Here is a 19,795-nt window from a genome sequence, read left to right as displayed (position 1 = left end):
CTATCTAGGTTGTGAAATTCTATTTCTCTTCTACAAAGGACCGACTGCGTCACCTTCTGTGAACGTCGTTCACGACCAGTCTACTATGTAGAAGAATTAGACTTATTTGCTTCTTATACATTTAAATGTTTGAGAAACATCTTATAAATGCATAAGCAAACACCAATGCGATAAAATTAATTCTTCTCGCCTTGGGTTAAAAGTGGATTGTAGAATTTATTGTATACAAGCAATTCTATCCGTGCAACATGCTCGAAATATGCTTTTTAGTATACCAATCCTAACAATTTCCTCAAAACAAAACATGGCATGACATGACATTTGTGTTAGAGTTTGTATACTAGAAATCACATTTCGAGTTATTGAATCCTGTAAAAACTCTTATTTTATTTTCCAAGGAATAAAACAGATTAATTTTGTCATAATGTTATTATGTTTTACATTTAATGGATGTTTATTGCATATTTAAATGTATAAGAACTTAACAAAGTCTAAGTCTTTGTTTTAGTAGACCGGTTGTGGGTGTCGTCCACTTTAAGGTAACACGGTCAGTTCTGAACAAAGAAAAAGAAGAATTTCACAACTCAGATAGGCCTAGACTACCTATCGTAAAAGGTTGCAATGTCAGTCCGCATATTTCTAAGCCTTACTGAAAGAAATAAGATGACATTGGTGTAGTACAGCACTGGACGGATCTAACAGCGAGACGAGTCTTTATGCTATCTACTGAAAGACGAGATCTTGATAAACATTTGTTTCTTAATCAATACTCCACCCGTTCGCCATTAGGAATCTCATTTATGGGCAGCACGAGTTTTAAGAAAAGTGGGTGGAAAAAAGTTAGTGGAATAGGGGTCTCACTTGTATATATTAATTTTAAATGAAATGTGAGTGTAATGAGTTAGTGGAATGTGGGACCCTATTACCATTTATGGAAAAAGTGAATCGGGACGCCTATTCGCGAACGGACTAAAATGGAAAAACAGGACTCCTATTCCTAGACAGAGGGAGTATATAATAGCTTTGAGCAAACGGTATTGATTATGCATTACTTTGTCTTATCAAATGGTGCGAGTTTTTCGCAACACAATAATCATGATATATTGGGTAGTAGTGATTAATATCTAGTGGTGCTAGGATTGCTATTATATTGAATCGTGTGTGAGGCGAGTCTCGTTTGATAATGTCCTCAAGAGGTGCTCTAAACAAGATTTTATTATTCGAAACCTAGCTAGTTGGCGTTTAATTACTCTATTAATAATAAATAAGCGATTCATGCTAAGTCCACTCTTGGAATTAATAAGATGTTAATTAATTAAGTCCATAACAGACATTAATTAATTAATGGATATTTATATCTTAAGTGCGGGAAATAAAAGTCAAAACGGAAACTCGGATTACTTGCAATTTCAAAATTGGATGGGCAAGTCAATATTACTTCTGTGTGGCTATTCGTAATATTTTAATTTAAGCTTGTATTAAATTGTGGGTTCAATTTAATTAGTAAAACGCTATTTAGAGGGGGGTCATATCCAAAACCTTCCATAGATCCCTGACTGGGCTCAATATGTAACTTAATATAAATAGGAGAATAAGGGAGACAGAAAATACACATTATTTTCCACAAAATTTTCATCCCCTCTCACGTATAGAAGAGCACGATTTTTCCTCCTCAACTCTTCTCCGTGAGATCGAATTTTCTGTGTTCTTTATTTAAGTCCTAGTGTTCTGGTCAGATCAGCCCACACTGATATCGGAATACAGTTCGGGAACCAGTCAGAAGATCCGTGGTTTAGTACTCAACATCTTCACGTGGAGAAGTAGCGAGCAATATTCGATTCTTTGGAGAATCATCAAGGTATAATTCCTACTCCGTAGAAAAGCATTTTTAGGTTTCAATTATACTTAAAGCATGTTTAATTCAAGTTATGAGCATGATACATGTGCTAATTGCGCGGATAGATTTTGTCCAAATAATCTGCTAAATAGATCGAAACTATTATCTGATTTATTTGTACACACGCTTCCACTGCCAACCCCTTCAATTTGTATCTCCCTTTCCTCATAAAATGAGTTTGAAACATAACTCATAATTATCGGTTAATGCCGAGCATCGTATAACATCATATAGGCAAGTACAACACCATATAGGCAAAGCCGAGCAATTCACAATTCACTCAATAAAATAACACATAGCGTATGTCACTTAAATCACGTATGTCACATCACCACTGAATTAAAACTAATTTCACACCAACTTAAAAGGCATTTCGTCACTTAAAAGGAAGCTCAAGCCGATATATCAAATCGAAAGCTCAGTAAAATAAGTACAAAAAGCCAACGATCACATCTTGAATAGAAAGCCCATCATAATACTTTGCATAAAATTGTACGCTAAATAGAAAGCCCACCTCGTTCGTTTAAAATCCTTAACTTGTGTTTCTCACTCCAATCTTAACTTGTTAAGATAGCTCTTTTTATTTTGTGGCCGCCCGAGGCGTCGCGGGCGACGTCGGCTGGCCATTCGCGCCTTCCGTCCGTACGTAACACCTTCAACAATTATTTTCAGCCCAACTAATTAATCCTCAAAGCCCGAATTTAATTCCAAGATTTATTTGGTCAAACCTTCTCATCACCTTCTCTCTATCGTGAAATCCCAAATCAGAGAGCTCAAACTCAACCCTTTCTCTTGTGTATTCAACGTCGTCAGCTTCCAATTGTCGGCGCTCCATTGCTGACGTCACAGTGGCCTCCTAGCCATCTATTTCGCGACGCCGTCGTCGATTACACACCTTGGGCGACTTCTTTATCCTGCTCTTGTGCTGCATCGAGACCAGCCCCTAACCTCCAACGTCGTCGTTCAGCACTATTATCCGCCCTGGTCAACCGAGCAGTTTTGCTGCTCCGGGACCTCGCTGGGGCTTCCTGCAGCTGCTCCTGCCTCGGTCCCTGCCGCACTATGCAAGCAGCGCCACCTCAGTCATGGCTGTTGTCTTCGTCGCCGTTGCTGCGGGAGCACAGCCGCTCGGAGGGAATGCAGGGCCGCTGCTGTCACGATGCAGTTGGCGTCGTCTCCGGGAGCCTCGTACTGCTGTCTCCAGGGCCACAGCAATCATCGTCTCATGGCCGAGAACCGCCGTGTAGCCATCCCCATGAACTAATCCCCCAAAGCTAAGCCCTTTTTTTTATGTTGCTTGAAACCTTTGGAGAGATTGTGAAACTTAATTGCCATTGAATTGAGTTGATGGTTATTAATTGGTGGAATTGATTTTTCAAGTGGTGGAGGTTGTAACGGATCTAGGAGTAGGAAGAATTAGATTAATCACAGAGAAAGAACGAAATTTGCGCCTGGAACAAATGGGCTCGATAAAGTATTTTGTGAATTGGCTCACAAAAGAATTATACTTTATTTTAAAACTAATTAGACTTATAAGTAAAAACTAAAGAAATTCATCGTTGTTATTCCATGTAGTAAACGAAACTTGAAATCCTCTTGACCAATCGTACTATCCAATATTTCTAAGATTGAGCGTAGGAAACTAAGAAAAATTGGTAATGTGAATCTTAAGGATTCAAGACACATATGTTTGCCCCGGACTTGCTCTTGTAAATATTTCAATAACCCAAACAAATCCAACAAGAAATGAAACAATAAAAATGGTGGAAAAGGGAGAAGGTGAAGGTGTTATGATTTAGATAGATGCTTGGAACCTATGGACCTTCTACAAAACAATGAAAACAACCCAAGGCAACTTTCACCAAAGCAAGAATCTAATGGCTCCACAAAACTAGCAACACAAGAACTAGAATTGCATACGTTAACATTCAACCTAAGCCCGGCAATAAATTGGAATGCAACCACAAGGGATTTTGACAAATCTTCAAAAATGAAGATGGGTGCTCACAAATGGAGTCTTTGTTCTTACAATATCATTCAAAAACTCATGACAAAAACCGTAGACATGTGTATTTATACTAAGAGTGAAAAATGAGTAAAATAAAACAATTCCACAAAGACACATCTCGGATAAAACGCCCGGTCTAGGCTCATTTCGCGCGCCCGAGCGAAGTTTCTGGATAAAAATTAATCTTTCGAGAAAAATGCCCGACCGGGCGTTTTGCATGAGGAAAAACGTCCGCCCGCGCGTTTCGTTCTGCATTGCGCGACTTTCTTAAAACGATCATAACTTCCTCATCCGGGCTCCGATTGAGGCATGCAAGATACCCACGTGAAGCTCTTTTGACGATGAAGACAATGGTAGTATGAGGAGTGCATTTGGATTTTAACTTCACAGTGAAATTCCAGTTTGAATCAGACCTTTGAATTTGGCTTTGCACCTTGACATGTCTCCACCCTCTTCTCGGACTCCAATCAACCCATGACCCTCGACATCGTAGTATTCTATGATTGTGAATACCCGAATTCACATCAATTAGGCTCCTAACTCAAATGGATTTAAAACCCAACTCGTTTGTCAACCACCAAACTTTCCAGATACAAACATATTAGACCTTGATTTTTCCATGGCAATCTAGTCATTGCAGGATGACAAACCATTCAGCAATGTCGATGCACTGGTGGGAAATGTGTGTAGCTCTTATGAAAAGCTTTCAGCACAAACAATTAATAGAGTTTAATAGAGTGTTCCTCTCACTACAGAGCTGCCTCACACAAATGCTAGAAGTCAGGGGTGGAAAAATTATAAACTCCCCCACATGAACAAGGACAAGTTGGAGAGAACAGAGGGTTTACCTAATGTTCTGGAGGTTGAAGAAGGGTTGGTGAGGGAAGTGTTGGACTACCTAGCACCTCAGAACAATGATGGTGCTGCATACGACATAGGGGATCTGGTCACTGCATTTGGATACTAGGATGGAGATCACACAAGATGCATTTTGGATACTATGACATTGTAATGAATAGATTATGTGTATCTCATTTCTCAGTAAAGCACACTTTTTGTAGTGAAGGAATCCCTCAGAGTAGTCTCATAATTGGGTGTATGCAATGAAGCAGGAAGCAAAATGCAATAGGCAACCAACCATAACACAACACCAAGCAAAAAACCAACAACCCTCGGAGAAGTGTCATCATAGGGCAGTAAGCAACAACAAGCATGCATATAACAATTAAACATTACATTTATTGTCATCATAGACAATAAGCTATAACACCAAACAAATCACCCATCAAACCTTATCCATATATCACATATGAGCAGTTAACCAAACACCATCAAGACAGAATACCCTCATGGCCAGTAACCCACGTATCCACCAAAGCACAACACCACCAAGCCACAAAACAACCAGAGTACAACACCACCAAGGAATAAAACCACCAAACCACAACACCATCACATTGTGCTTAAGCCTCCAAACCCAAAATTGGGGATGGCTTAATCCCTCGAGAAAATTTAAGAAATTACGAAACCATACTCACTGAATTAGAGGAGGGAAAGAATACATGGGCACTGGATGGAAAGAAACCGAAGATACTGCTTCTCTTTCTCGGTGTAGCCACCCCTGCCTTTAGTGGGCTGGGTTTCAGGGACCATGGTGGAATTCAGGGTCAGATCGGCACCGGTCGCCTCGAAGATGGAATTCAGGGTCAGATCGGCAGCCGGTGAGAGAGTGGATAGAGGTGACAAGGTGGGGCTCGCTGACAACTGGGTTTCGGGTACCACAATGCAATTCGGGCACAAATCGGTGCCGATCGACTCGAAATTGGAGTCACATGAAAAATCGGCCGACGGTGAGAGAGTGGGTAGAGCTGACAAGGTACGGCTCACCGAGAACTCTGTTTCAGGGACAATGGCGGAGAAGGTGTCTGTCTCCTCTCACGAATAAGTCAGGATTGGTGGTGATGGTGGCGGCGTTCAGTAGTTGGAGTCATGAATAGGATTTCGTGGGGGAGAGGATGGTGGCTGCGTTTGGTGGTATGAGACCTAAAAAGGAGGTGGTGGTGATGGCGGCAGCATTTGGCTGTGGGAGACATGACAAGTAGGTGTGGTGATGGCGGCGGCAAGGGGAATTAGGCTTTCATAGAGAGGGGAGCGGCTAGTAGAATTAGGGTGTCCACTATAAGGTGGACACGCCCAATAGCCTCGCCCCAGTTTTTTGTCCATAGCCCCAGTTTTTTGTCCATAGCCCCAAAATTCTATTTCCGCCACTATAGTGGACACCTCCAATAGCCCCCAAATTCCAAATACAAAATGCTATTTTTCCATAGCCGCGTCCTCGCCCCGAACGCGGCTATCCCGTGTCCGCCGCCCCCATCGCCCCAAAAAGTTGTCCGCCCACCTTTCCCACTATAGCCGCCCGCCCACCGCCGCCCACCCGCCCCAGACGCGGCTATAGCCGCGTCCACCCCCATAGTGGACGCTCTTAGGGATTTTAGATTGGAGAGAGGGTGACTGAATAGGAAATTGGTAGGGCTAGGAAAATATACCGAAATATCAAAATACCGCACTTACCGTACCGAAATAATACCAAATTTTTGGTATACCGTACCAACAGTTTTAGGTACGGTAAAGGTATGCATTTTGTATATACCGCGTTATACCGCATCATACCGCAATTGCAGTATATACCGCAAATAACACGGTATACAGCAAATACGGTATATACCGCAATTGCGGTATATACCGGAAATCACGGTATATCGCGGTATACCGCATATTGCGTTATACCGAAATCACAGTACGGTATACCGACAAAAGCGATACGGTAACGATATCTAAATTTTGGTATACCGACTTTTCGGTATACCTCAATTGCGGTATACTGACAAAAGCGGTACGGTAAAGGTATGGTTTTTGGTCATACCGCACGGTACGGTACGATATGTGATATGGTTATTTCGGCGCGGTATACCGTACCGTTCAAACCCTAGAAATGGGTGGGGGTGGGGCGAAGGGAAGGGTAATTTTATTTAATCAATTATTTTTGTTTTTTGTTTTAATGGCATGGTTGGTAAATATTTGGAAAGAGAAGGGTAATTGTTATGTCCAAAAATGGAATGTGTCAACCGAGACTCCTAAAGTGAGACATCTAAAAGTAGTAAACAGAGACTCCTAAAGTGGGACAAAGGGGGTAGTATTTAATGGTGAGACCTATTTAATGGTGAGTCCTATTGATATGAGTTGTAAATAAAAACTAGATTTGTATGAGTAATGAGTTGGAGAGAATTTTCTATAAATGTAAACAAAGAAAAGTGTCTCTATTTTTATAGGACGGAAGAGTGTAATTATTTTTTATTCACACAATTTATGAATTATTGAAATCCAAAAGTAACATATAAATCTAAATCGATACATAACCTTTTCCGGCTGATAGTTGCATCGTAAAATTAGTCCTTTCATCCCACTCAAGATATCCATATTCTTTAGAGGATTGAGATTTTATGAGAAGTTGTTAGGTGGAGTAAATAGAGAAAAAAGTAGTTGAATAATTTAATTAGGAAAGAGATTTATTTCCAAATATAAAAAATTAACATATTAAGTGAGATAAATTAAAAGTGAAAGATGAACATTTAAATGAGAGGGAGAGACTATTTTCTAAAATTTTCTTGTGTATAATGGATGCATGCTAATAGTTGGTTGATAATATTACTTCAAATCAAACTCTTCAGTAAAATTTCACCGTCATTAACATATCAGCAATACATCCACAATAGATTTAATCATTACTAAGGAGTATTTTATTGCAAAGAAAACATTACAAAGTTTCTAAGACATTGGGTGATTCTTTGAATGTATGAATCTCCACGAGATCTAAGGCGGTTTAGGAGAGATTTTTTTTGTAAATGATTTATTTTTGTCTTACGTCTTTATATATACTCCCTCCATCTCCAAAGAATATACACTTTGGGGTCTGCACAAATTTTAATGTAAATTGGTAAAATAAGAGAGATGTAGAGAGAAAAAGTAAATAAAGTATTGATAGTGGATAATGTATCCCACCTCATTAGAGATAAAACACTTTCTAAAATTGGAAAGTGCATATTCTTGTGGGATGAATTAAAAGAGAAAGAATGCATATTTTTTAGGGACGAGGGAGTATATAATTTCATAACCCGATTGACATCCATGTTTACATATTGTAATATTATTTGAAGTTACTTTTCCATCAGAACCTGCTCAAGTTACTATACATACTTGAAAATATCATACTTTGAAGACGTACAGTTTCCACCAGGGACGGAACAGACATAATGGCCGGTGCTGAAATTAAAATAATAAATACTCTATATTTCTCATAAAAATTGACAATTGTTTGCATGGATTTTTATGTTCAATTGATAAAATAAGAAAGAGATAGGAAAAAGTAAGAGAAAGAGAGGGAAAAATAGTGAAAGTAATGTTAATGGATTGTAGGGCCCATATTATTAATAGTTCAAAACTTTCTTATTTAGATTTTGTCTAATTTTGGGGGAAGATCCAAAATGGAAAACTAGTAAATTCTTTGGGAACGGTCGGACGGAGGGAGTAAAATTTACATATTTAATTCTAGAGTTGTGATCAATGTCGAACTAATTTTAAAGACAGAACTAGAGACCAAATTAGGGTCATTAGATCTTGTTTTTCATGAGATTCGCTGATGTGTAAATTATTTCAGTCTTCATTACAATCTCATTTTACTTCATTATGGTATGTAGTACCTTGAAACTATAGTACTATGTTTTTATTTACTTCCAATAGGTTTTGAAATGATTCAACACATGATTCAGTCGAATTCATTGAACTGGGTTTTTACTTTATCACTTTTAAAAAATACAATTCATTCTAGTAGGTTTATTACTTCATTAGCTAAGGATTTTACTTCATTCCAGTAGGACTTCAAATGCTTCTACACATACTTTATTCAAATAGTGTACATCATTCCATGTGCTTACTACACCATTCAATTAGACTATCATTCCTTTTTGTTGTCATCGCCGTAGCGGTGGTGATATACATTGAAAAGAGAAAGAACTGTATGCAACGGCGAAACCGCATGTACGTACTGGAAAAAAGTAATAATCCTATTGAAATGAAGTAAAAATCTACTGGAATGAAGTAATATATACTATGGAATAAAGTTAAATCCTCCTAATATGTTATGACTTATTTGCCCTGAGCTGAAGTCAGATAGGCTCGTGATGAAGGTGAAAAATATTTATACATTTGCGCATATCATCCATAAAGAACTAGATCTAAAAACCCTAATTTGGTGTAGTTCTGCGATTCTGCAATAAATAGTGGATTTGCATATAATGAGACTCATTAATTCTATATATAAAGTTTATAAAAATTTTGCCTGACATTAGATGATAATTATAATGAACAAAAATTCAATAAATTTCCATTCTCAAATTCATATAAATAATAGAGCAGGGGTGCGTTATAATGGTAACTTTTCTTAAATTACTAACTTGCTAACTCATCAACATAGTTTATTAAAAATGTCAACACGATCACATTAAAATGTCAATACATATTTGTGTTACATTTTAATAATTTGTGGTGACATTTAAATATTAACTTCAACACAATGTATATATCAACTTAAGTTTATGTTGACATTTCAATATCATCGTTTTGACATTTTTAATACATTACGTTGATGAGTTAACAAGTTAACAATTTAAAAAAAGTTAGTAACGGATCACACCCTTAATAGAGCAAATAGTCAAGGGTCGCAAAGTTTGGTCAAATTTTTAAATGTCACCACAATTTATTAAAATGTCAACTTAAGTTTATGTTGACATTTCAATATCATCGTTTTGACATTTTTAATACACTACGTTGATGAGTTAGCAAGTTAACAATTTAATAAAAGTTAGCAACGGATCACACCCCTAATAGAGCAAATAGTCAAGGGTCACAAAGTTTGGTCAAATTTATAGCTATCTAATTTCAAAATGAATAAACCAAATTCTAATTCATAAATCACTATTGTAAATTCTTAATATGCAATTCTAAATCGCACGATAAAAGTAAGTATTATCAAGTGGCTATCCCTAAATATTTCGTAATCTAATAATTGAAAAATTAGCCCATGGAGTATATTTAACTGAAAATCGGCAAATTTAAATTATATTTAAATTCAATTTGAATGGTAAACAAAAGTAATTATTAGAATGCAAAATATATTTTTTATCATTATTACTTTTATTTAAAGACTAAAGTTATATTAAATCGCCAATTAAAATATTATTACTATTAAATTGATTATAAATTGTAATCATGATATAATAAATATTTGTATATTTGTTGTTAGTTGAAATTTTGAAGTAAACAATAAGCAGCATTGTAATTGGATTTCAAAAGTAGTAGTACTCCAGTTAGAAAAATTTGTGGGACTCATATAGGATGGAGTAGCCTATAGTCTCTCCTTTCCCACAAATAGTTTTAACTTTTGCAATTTCTACACGTTTTCATTCTCCTCTCCTCTTTTCTTTCAATTCTTCCTCGCCGTTATACACACAGTCACAGACAGTGAGACAGACACACTCACTAATATTTCTGGAGCGGCCATAACTGCGTACTGGTCCGGCGCCGGCCAAGCCCCCATTGGAGCAGTGGCTTGACGTACGCTAGGTCCGTCCTTGGTTTCCATCAACTCCCTTTCACATCATTGGCTAAGTTCCATATTACAAAGTTAAAATATCTTACTTTAATATCTCGTAAGCCATGTTTGTTCGACGAAAAGTGGGAAAATGATTACTAGGAATATTAATCATGGAAATATGATTTCGAGTAACTTTATTTTCTTTATTTTGATAAAAATTAAGATTTTAGATTTTATTTTCAAATTAAAACACTGAAGTAAATAAAAAAGTTAAGACGTATAACAAAAGAAATTAACTAATTTCATCCTAATAGATTAATTGATGAAACTGCTGGGGTTTGGAGCCCCTTCACAGCGGAAGTTATGCATTCACAAATAAATCATAATTACAGATCTATTTGACCGATTATGGGATCAATTAACTACATGTTAAACACAGAATTGCATCCAAGAACGCACATAATTCATGTAAAAGGAATTAAAACCTAAAACATGAATTCCTACGGTTTAGAATTACCCATCTGATTCTCCAAAGAATCGTCGATTGCTTTCACCTTCTCCACGTGATGTTCTTCATACTCAACCACAAACCTTCTAATCTGTATCCCGAACTCTGATAATGACCTTTGGGTGGGCAAAGCTTGTAAAAATCGAAAAGGGCTTGATTAGAAAGGAGACAGAACTCTAGTTCTGTGAAGAACCGATTTTTTCGTCCACTCCTAGAGGGGAGCACGAAATTATGAGTGTTGATCTCACTTAATCTTCTTTCTAATCTCCTTTTATATAGAGTTATTATGGGCCAGATTAGGTATCCATGGAGGTTGGACTTGGGCCAAACCTGTTGGACTTTTACTAATTAAATTGAGCCCCAATTTAATACAAGTCCAACAGAATATTATTATCAGCCACTATAGTAAAATAATATTGACTGCCCGTCCAATCCCAAATTACGAGTAATCCGGACTTTACCTCTTTAATTTATTATTTCCCGTGTTTAAGATATAAATATCCATTAATTAATTTAAGCCTGCTATTTGACTTTAATTAATTAATATATTTTTCCAAGAGTTGTCTAGATCAAAATATTTATTTATTATTCTGGAATAAATTCCAACCGGCCGGGTTTCTGAATAATAAAACTTTTTTCGAACACCTCTTGAGGATATTATCAAACTGGACTCTCCCAGCACAAGATTCATTGCAATAACAATACTAGCACCTCTAGACATTAATCACCACTACCCAAGATATCAGGATTCTTGGATTGCGAAAAATCCGCACCATTTGATAAATCAAAGTAGTGCATAATCAATATCGTATGCTCAATGTTATATCAACAATGATTAAGAAATTACAATCACCGAGACCTCGTCTTTGTGTAAATAGCAAGAAAGACTTATCTCAACTATTAGATCCTTCAGTGCTATACCACACTAGTGTCGTTTATTTCCTAAGGTAAGGAAACATGCGGACTGACGCTGCAACCTTTCACGATAGGTAGCCAAAGCCTATCTACGTTGTAAAATTCTATTTCTCTTCTACAAAGGACCGACTGCGTCACCTTCTGTGAACGTCGTTCACGACCAGTCTACTATGCAGAAGAATTAGACTTATTTGCTTCTTATACATTTAAATGTTTGAGAAACATCTTATAAATGCATAAGCAAACACTAATGCGATAATATCTTAGAAGACATGCTCGAAATATGCTTTTCAGTATACCAATCCTAACTGAAACAATAGAAGACATGAAATATCTTATGCTAATCTTTCTCTCTCTTCTCATGCGGCTGATTTGGCATCTAGGCTTTGCTTCCTTGATGGGTGGGTTTTGTGAAGACGTTGGGCTGCAGCAGCGAGGGGACGGCGTTGCACGTTGATGGACTTGGGAACGGGAGGCTCATATTAGAGTCTGAGTCCTCTTATAACCCCACCATCACATTCACTCATAACTATGCATTTTCATTAAATAAAAAAAATAATGCATCATGTTAGTGTGGGAGCATCAACTCCGCTAAGACAGGAACAAAATGTAGACATGGTTCATGACACCTTGTGGAAAAGAAAAACAAAGTAAAAACACAAAACAAAATAAAAATATACAAACTCTCGTCGAGCAATCGAACCTGGCAAGTCGCCGGCTTCCAGTGTCTTCGTTTCGTGATACAACACACTACGTCCTTTACCTTCCGTGCTCCATTTTCGGCCCTCTCGTCTTGAGCCTTAGTACCTACATGAATCAAAGTTAGTCCATTCTTCACCTTTAAAAAGAGAATAAAAAATGTCACTCCAATTTAATTCCCATCAAATACCCCAAATTTAAGTCCTGCTCTACATCGAGAAAGTAGACAATAGATAATCTTCTACTTTAAATCACGCTAAACACGAATCATTAGGAAAATTAGGTTGACCACGTGTTCACTCGCCAGTAAGACTTTCAAACAAGAATTGTACACAAAATAATTCCCTACGAACAAATCATCCCAATTGATACGCTCGGATTTTGCACGGTTTTAAGGCCATTCTTTGCTCCATTTTGAATGTCAAAGTTGCATTACATGTTCATTATTTGCATATTTTATCTATTTTGGTATTTTGACATTTTTGAGCCTAAAAAGGGAGTCAAAATGCGAAGTTGGAAATTTTGAGTTGTTCTGCATGTCCAGCGGTCCGCTGCAACACTGCCGGCGACCGCTGGCGCCCAACGACCGCTAAGTCAATAGCGGCCCGCTCCGGGAAAGTTGTGCATGAAGAACAAGACATGTCCAACGACCGCTGGGAAGTGCGTGGTGACCGCTACAAAGAGTCCAGAGAGTTACAGGATGATAGCCAGCGACCGCTACCCAAGAGTCAGAAGCCTCGGACCAACCCACATCGACCGCTGGCCAAGGTGCAGCGACCCCTTGGGAAAAAGCGGCGAGCATATTTGCCCTATTTTCTCTCTAAGATTTACCATATTTTGCAACCATTTTTCCTTATTTGAAGAGGGCGATTTTCTCCTTATAAATACCTCCCAATGCTTCATCAAAAAGGATCTTCTCTTTGCCAAATATTTCCAGAGTTTAAAAGCTAGAGTACTTCATTGAGCAAGGGGTTGAAGAAGGATTCAAGTTTACATCAAGGCTACAAGGATTGAACCTTTGGGTTCTATTTGCTTTAGTTCTTATGTTTTCATTGTCTTCCCTATAATCTATGTGTTTAGATTATTCTATCATGTGTAACTAAATTCATATGATTCTAGGGATGTGTTAGTAGCAACTTTGGTTATATAATTCCTTTTTCTATTTAATAACAGTTTTGTTCTTACTTTGTTTCTTCCTTAAGTTAATGGATAATGCTTCACGTTTGAGTGACACATTCTGTGATGATTTAATATAACTTGCTACATAATCGTTGCTTCACGTTTGAGTGACACATTCTGTGATGGTTTAATATAACTTGCTACATAATCGTGAGAGGAGGTTGGCGAGTTAGATACACTTAATAGACACTACAATTGGCTTCCTTTAAAACGGCACTGCCTAATTGAGAGTGAGGACTTTTCAAGAGTCTTAGGCTAGAGCTTTTATAAGTTTCATATTTAGGATTGACAACCCTAATGTTTATAATCAACGTTTGCATCGCATGAGCATAAGCTAGGTGACTCGTTCTATCAAAGTAAGAACTGTGCTAGGTTGTTGTAGTTGGAATTTGTATAACCATAACTGTGAACGCACATCCCTGGAATTCCCTTATCTCTATACTTTTATCTCCGTGATTTATTTACAATTAGTTGTTTATTGCTTTCAAATTGTTCTTTGTTTTCAAAAATTCCCAAATCTTTCGGTTTTCAAATAGTAATTGAGTTTTAGTATAGGATAGACAGTCTGTGTTTGTTTTCCCCGTGATCGATATCCGATACTAACCTTTAGCTATACTATTCCTACTATGTATACTTACAGGTATTTATAGTGCTAATAAAAAGTGTATCACCAATACTTTGTCTAAGTTTGACTAATTTCTTGGGAGTCTTAAACATCGTCACAAATTCCTGAAGAGAAGCTATTCCGGCTATTTTTTCTTTTAAGCACATAAGATCTTTCTCCTAAATTCAAGAATAATTCATCTCTCACTAGTCACTGTGATTAGACTTGCACAAACTGAACCTGACCGGTGATTAACCGCTGGTTCACAAACCAGAACCAGAACCGGGGTGGCGGTTCCTAACCGCCGGACGGTTCGGCGGGTCATACGGTCCGGTTAAGGTTCAAGAATGTGAAAAACCATAACTAGCAGTTTGAACTACCGGTTCAAATGGTTCTATTTAGGATTTCGCCTAAGGGTAAAGGTTTTCAGAAATGCAGGTGTAGGTGTGCAGAAAACCGACGGTTTTCTGAACAAAACCGGCAGAAACCGGCGGTTTGCGTTAGAAAATGAACCGCCAGTTTCTGACGATTCATGCAGCTTCCCAGGTGGCAGGCATAGGGTCGCAGGTCGTAGGCCTGAAAATTGGTAAGAAACCGCCAGTTTTGGTCAAAAACCATGGATTGAACCGCCGGTTTCGGTGGTAAACCGACCATTTTGTATTTCAAAATTTTTTAAACATCCTCGTTTCTCCCATTTTTTCTCCTATAAATACCCCACTTCCCCATTACCTTTACTCACCTCATTCTTGTGTTAACAAGGATTTCTCTTTTCGATCTCAATTTCTCTATTCTCTATCCTCATTCTCTCTTATTTGCTCAAGTTGTTTACTACTTTACTTGTTGTTGTGCTCATAATTGACTTAAGTTGTTATTTACTTACCATTCGACACTCCATATTCCATAATCCATACTAGTACTATTTTCAATTTGCAATATGCCGTCTTCTCGTGGTGGTGATCGGGGCAAAGGAATTGCCCAAGATCAAAGTATTCGTCCTCAAAGATCAAGGCGACCTAATCGTCGAGAAATTATGGAAGAGGTTTCCCGATTGGCGGCTGAACACTTGCAAGTAAGTTCTAATTTGATTAAATTATTTGTAGAATTCATAATTTCATTTGATTGAGTTGTGGGGGGAGGGGGGATGGTGGTAGTTACCGACAACAAGATGACGAGTACGACATGTATATTTTATCAGATTCAGACAACAACAATGATGATGAATCTTGTTCTCGTATTCTGTCGAGCACCGCCAGAAATGAGGACATGCCTCTTCCTCCCACTCCACCCAGTAAAAAAGCATTGAAATATGATATTTTTGTTGAACATTACAAGAAGGTCTCGGTGGTAGTTCCATGTCCCGATGATCCGATGTCTCAAGAAGAGACATCGGAGTTCCATGCATATTGTAACTATTATGACAAAGTCTACAAATTTACGAGTGCTGGGTGATATGACACTCTCCGTCGTCTTTTGAGGACAAAGCATCCGGTAGAATGTGGCATTGCCGCTACCCAAACCCAACTAAACTTCTCTCCCGATGGCTCAGGTTTGACTCAATCAGGTGCGCCTCTTTTTAAATATGATCCTAAAAATGTGACTGAGGTTATGACTAGATGGGCTGCAATGAAGCATTTTCCTTTTGATACTTTTGATGACAAAAAATATGAGGAAACTACAGCTGTGGAAGTTCACCAACAGTCGGTTTCATGTCCACGACCTCAACCCGACGGCAGATATCCCAGTCAACAATGATTGAGGCCCGAACCCCCTTCGATTAAGTTAAACACTGATGGGTCTTTCAATCATCAAACTGAAATATAGGGGGAGGGGTCGGTGGAGTCATGAGAGATCACCACGGCAACTTGATCCAAGGTTTCTCCACCCCTCCGCGGCCCAATCAGCATTCGAAGCGGAGCTCCTATCACTCAAACAGGGGCTTGAACCATGAGGTGTGGGTGGAGCTAGATGCGGAACACGTCGTGACATTAATCAACTAACGACCCACACTCCTCCGCCACGTGGTGCAAGATATTGGAGTCCGACTACGAAGGCTTAATTTTAAACTTACCTATGTGGCGAGGGAAGGAAACATAACAGTTGATTTCCTTGTCCAACAGGCGAGTTACGAAGAGGGACTTCAACTTTTCGATGGGAGAACAACCCCAGCTAGGCTGAAAGTATTGATCGATCTAGAAAATTAAGAGGAAGGCCCGAGGCAGGGAAGAAGAGGACCATTCGAAGACGATCAAATACAACAGAAGGAAATCGCCTACAACCGTGATCAAAGAGCGTGGAAATGGCTCTATTTAATTGTATGTTGTGTGGCCCGATTATAGTAGAAGGTGTCTCGTTGCTTGGGTAGGACTAGTCCCCGTACTACTCTGATTCTAAGAAAATTTCCCTTTTATGTCACTTGCAAGCATAAACATGTAATTACTCTTTATGCAATGGACAACTTGAGGGTCCGCCTAACCCTCCGCGTTTGACCAAAAAAATAATGATTTCGTGCTTCGATGCTATTAAATTACATATAGAAAGTCCCAAACATGTTATGTATTCAACCTATTTGGAATTGCAGTGAGCAGGAATTCTACACTTCAATCTGAGCATCCACTTCAGATGCGGAGTACATGGCCTGAAGCTATCAATGAAAGTTTTTTTTTTTTTTTATCATGGAAGGAATTTGGCTAAAGGGAGTTGCAAGAGATTTTGGTTAGGATCAAGTATCAGTAACTATCCTGTGTGATAGTAATAGTGCAATCTGCTTAGCCAAGCATCAGGTGAATCATGAAAGGACAAAGCACATCGCCATCAGGTTGCATTTCATCAAGGACATCACTGAAAGAGGTGACATCAAAGTTGAGAAGGTGGGTACGAGGATAATGCAGCAGATGCCCTCACCAAAGTGCTTCCACTTTCAAAGTTCAAGCACTGGTAAGTGTAGTTGCTCATTAAGGTTCACTTAGGATGATGGAAGACAACACTTGAATCATTTCATGTCCAATGTGGAGATTGTTGCGATAAGTACACGGAAAATGCCCTAGTTGGGAGCAGCTGAAATGAGCTAGACCAAAGGCCCAACGGCTAAGTCCAATAAGTTATAACTGATTCTCAAGATGGACGAACATGATCGAAGGAGTTTGAGCTGAGCTGTTGATATCAAACTCCTAAAAGAGAGGGAGTTGAATCATTTCAACTCAGTTTTGCGTGAGTGGGTGTTGAGAGTTATGGAAAGAGATGAGAGAGGTGTACGTTTCATTTCTAATCTCTTAAAAGTGCAATTCATTGATTTTTTATGAACATTATTAACTGTTATTACAACTGGACATATCGATAGTGTAAAACTATTTTAGAAAATACCATTGTTCCCAAACTAACAAACTCCCTTCATGGTATCAACATCTAACACATTAACTTGATGACCCTGATATAATAATAAGTTCATTACCAAAATATATATAAGAAAGACTAGAAAATCTTGGCAACATCCCTAATTAAGCCCCTGTTGGCCTTTGCGAACTCTGTGAACTCGTCCAATGATATGAAGCCATCCCCATCGGTGTCCAGCTCAGCCATCATCCGCTTAGCTTCTTCAATTGATACTGAACCGAGTGCCTTGAGGGCCTCACCAAGCTCCGTGGAAGATACTTTCCCGTCGCCATTTGTGTCACAATGCTTGAAGATGCGCTCACGGTCTTCCACATCCTCTTGACTCTCATCACCCATTTTTATTTTTATGTTTTTGCACATCCAACTTCTTCTTTGAATTCTATACGAAAATTAATGCAAGATGATGCCTACTTATATATTTGGCTTATCCTTGTTTAGTAACAACAATTTTTTTGGAATGTGTGAGGTTAGCCTTTTTAGTAGGGATGATCACCATTACTCGCACCTTAACCAACGAAAAACATGGGGTTGTTTTTTTTTTTTTTTTTTTTTTTTTTAAAAATTAACTTCATATATTTATATCATATATATGAAGGAGGAAATTACAAATCAACTCCTATAACAAGGAGGAAAGACAAATTACGCCACCCAGGGTTCGAACTCGAGACCTCCAGGATGGACGCGGTATCCAGCACCCTTTACCGCTAGGCCAAGGGGCTTGGATTGTTGTACCTTAAGAGTTTCACACAAAGATCGCCCACTATATCTATAGTATTTACCGGACAAAAATCAACACGTATATTAATGAGTGTGTGTATTTATATACTAAAATATGCGATGTACCACAATATTTGTTTATAAAGTTTAGGCAAAACACATCCTTCATTTCTTATAGTTGTATATTAAGTCTAGACTATATATCCATGTTATTTTACATGGTTCATTATTGTTACATTCAATGTTCTAATATTAGATTCATAACTTAAGTGAACATCATCTTTTAAAAATTTGATTAAAATGTTATGCATTATTCATTAGGTGTCGTTGGTGTGATTTTAAATCGAGGACTCGATTTACAAATATGACAAACTAGATTCTCGATTAGGGGAATCAACAGTCATTTTCAAATGAGGGAGGAGAAAATGAATTTTGTTATACACCAAAATGTCACGCCATCATATTCTAACGATAGAAGGCGCAGCTGACCGCGATTAGGGGATGATATAAGAAGCGAAGAAAAAAGGAGAATGACAACCAAAAGGAGATATACTTGGACAACTAATATAAAAACGTTACTTGGAATATATTAGAATGTTGTTTAACAATATACGTGACTTGGAATGGAAAGGAATCCAAGAAGAACACAACTAAAAAAATAACATTATAGCAGACTCAAAAGACACTGTATCAGTGGAAGCAATTTGAGGGAAAGAATGTCGCCATGTATGAAGACATAACAGATTCGGTATATAAAAGCAATAAAAGATTTCATTGGCTCGACTCAATACACACCACGATTCATCAAATGCACAACCTGCACATTTTTAAAACATATGCATGACTGAGTATTTACTCAATGAACACATGTCTGAATATCATTTTACAATATACTCCCTCCGTCCCATTAAATATGCAACATTTGCTTTTTGGCACAGGATTTTATGTAGTGTTGTTTTGTGAGTTAATGAAGAGAGAGTAAAGTAAGAGAGAAGAAAAAGTAGAGAGAGTATTGTTTCCATTTTTAGAAACGTTTCATTTTTAATGGGACAGACCAAAAAGGAAAACGTTTCATTTCTAATGGGACAAAGGGAGTATAAGTTTGTCGTGCCAACCAGAGCATACCAAAATATTTTTCCATTTCATAATAAAGGTTGGAGCCATTTTTTGGGATATCACCATATCAGAACCATTTTCGTGAACTGGGAATCTGGCACATTCCACGAGTG

The 19,795-nt window shown here is 38.0% G+C and overlaps 1 protein-coding gene across 1 annotated transcript; it reads right to left on the bottom strand.

The window, feature by feature from the left end:
* Positions 1 to 17,750: 17,750 nt before the first annotated feature.
* On the bottom strand, positions 17,751 to 18,201 carry LOC121741242 (polcalcin Che a 3-like). The gene has a single exon (XM_042133952.1). It carries the CDS (start codon positions 18,183 to 18,185, stop codon positions 17,928 to 17,930), a length of 258 nt encoding a protein of 85 aa, XP_041989886.1. The 5' UTR covers positions 18,186 to 18,201; the 3' UTR covers positions 17,751 to 17,927.
* Between the last annotated feature and the right edge of the window lie 1,594 nt (positions 18,202 to 19,795).

This window comes from Salvia splendens, chromosome 7, assembly GCF_004379255.2.
Source record: "Salvia splendens isolate huo1 chromosome 7, SspV2, whole genome shotgun sequence".
Lineage (NCBI taxonomy): Eukaryota > Viridiplantae > Streptophyta > Magnoliopsida > Lamiales > Lamiaceae > Salvia > Salvia splendens.
Note: the sequence above shows the minus strand (reverse complement) of the source record. Positions and strands in the feature narration are given on the sequence as shown.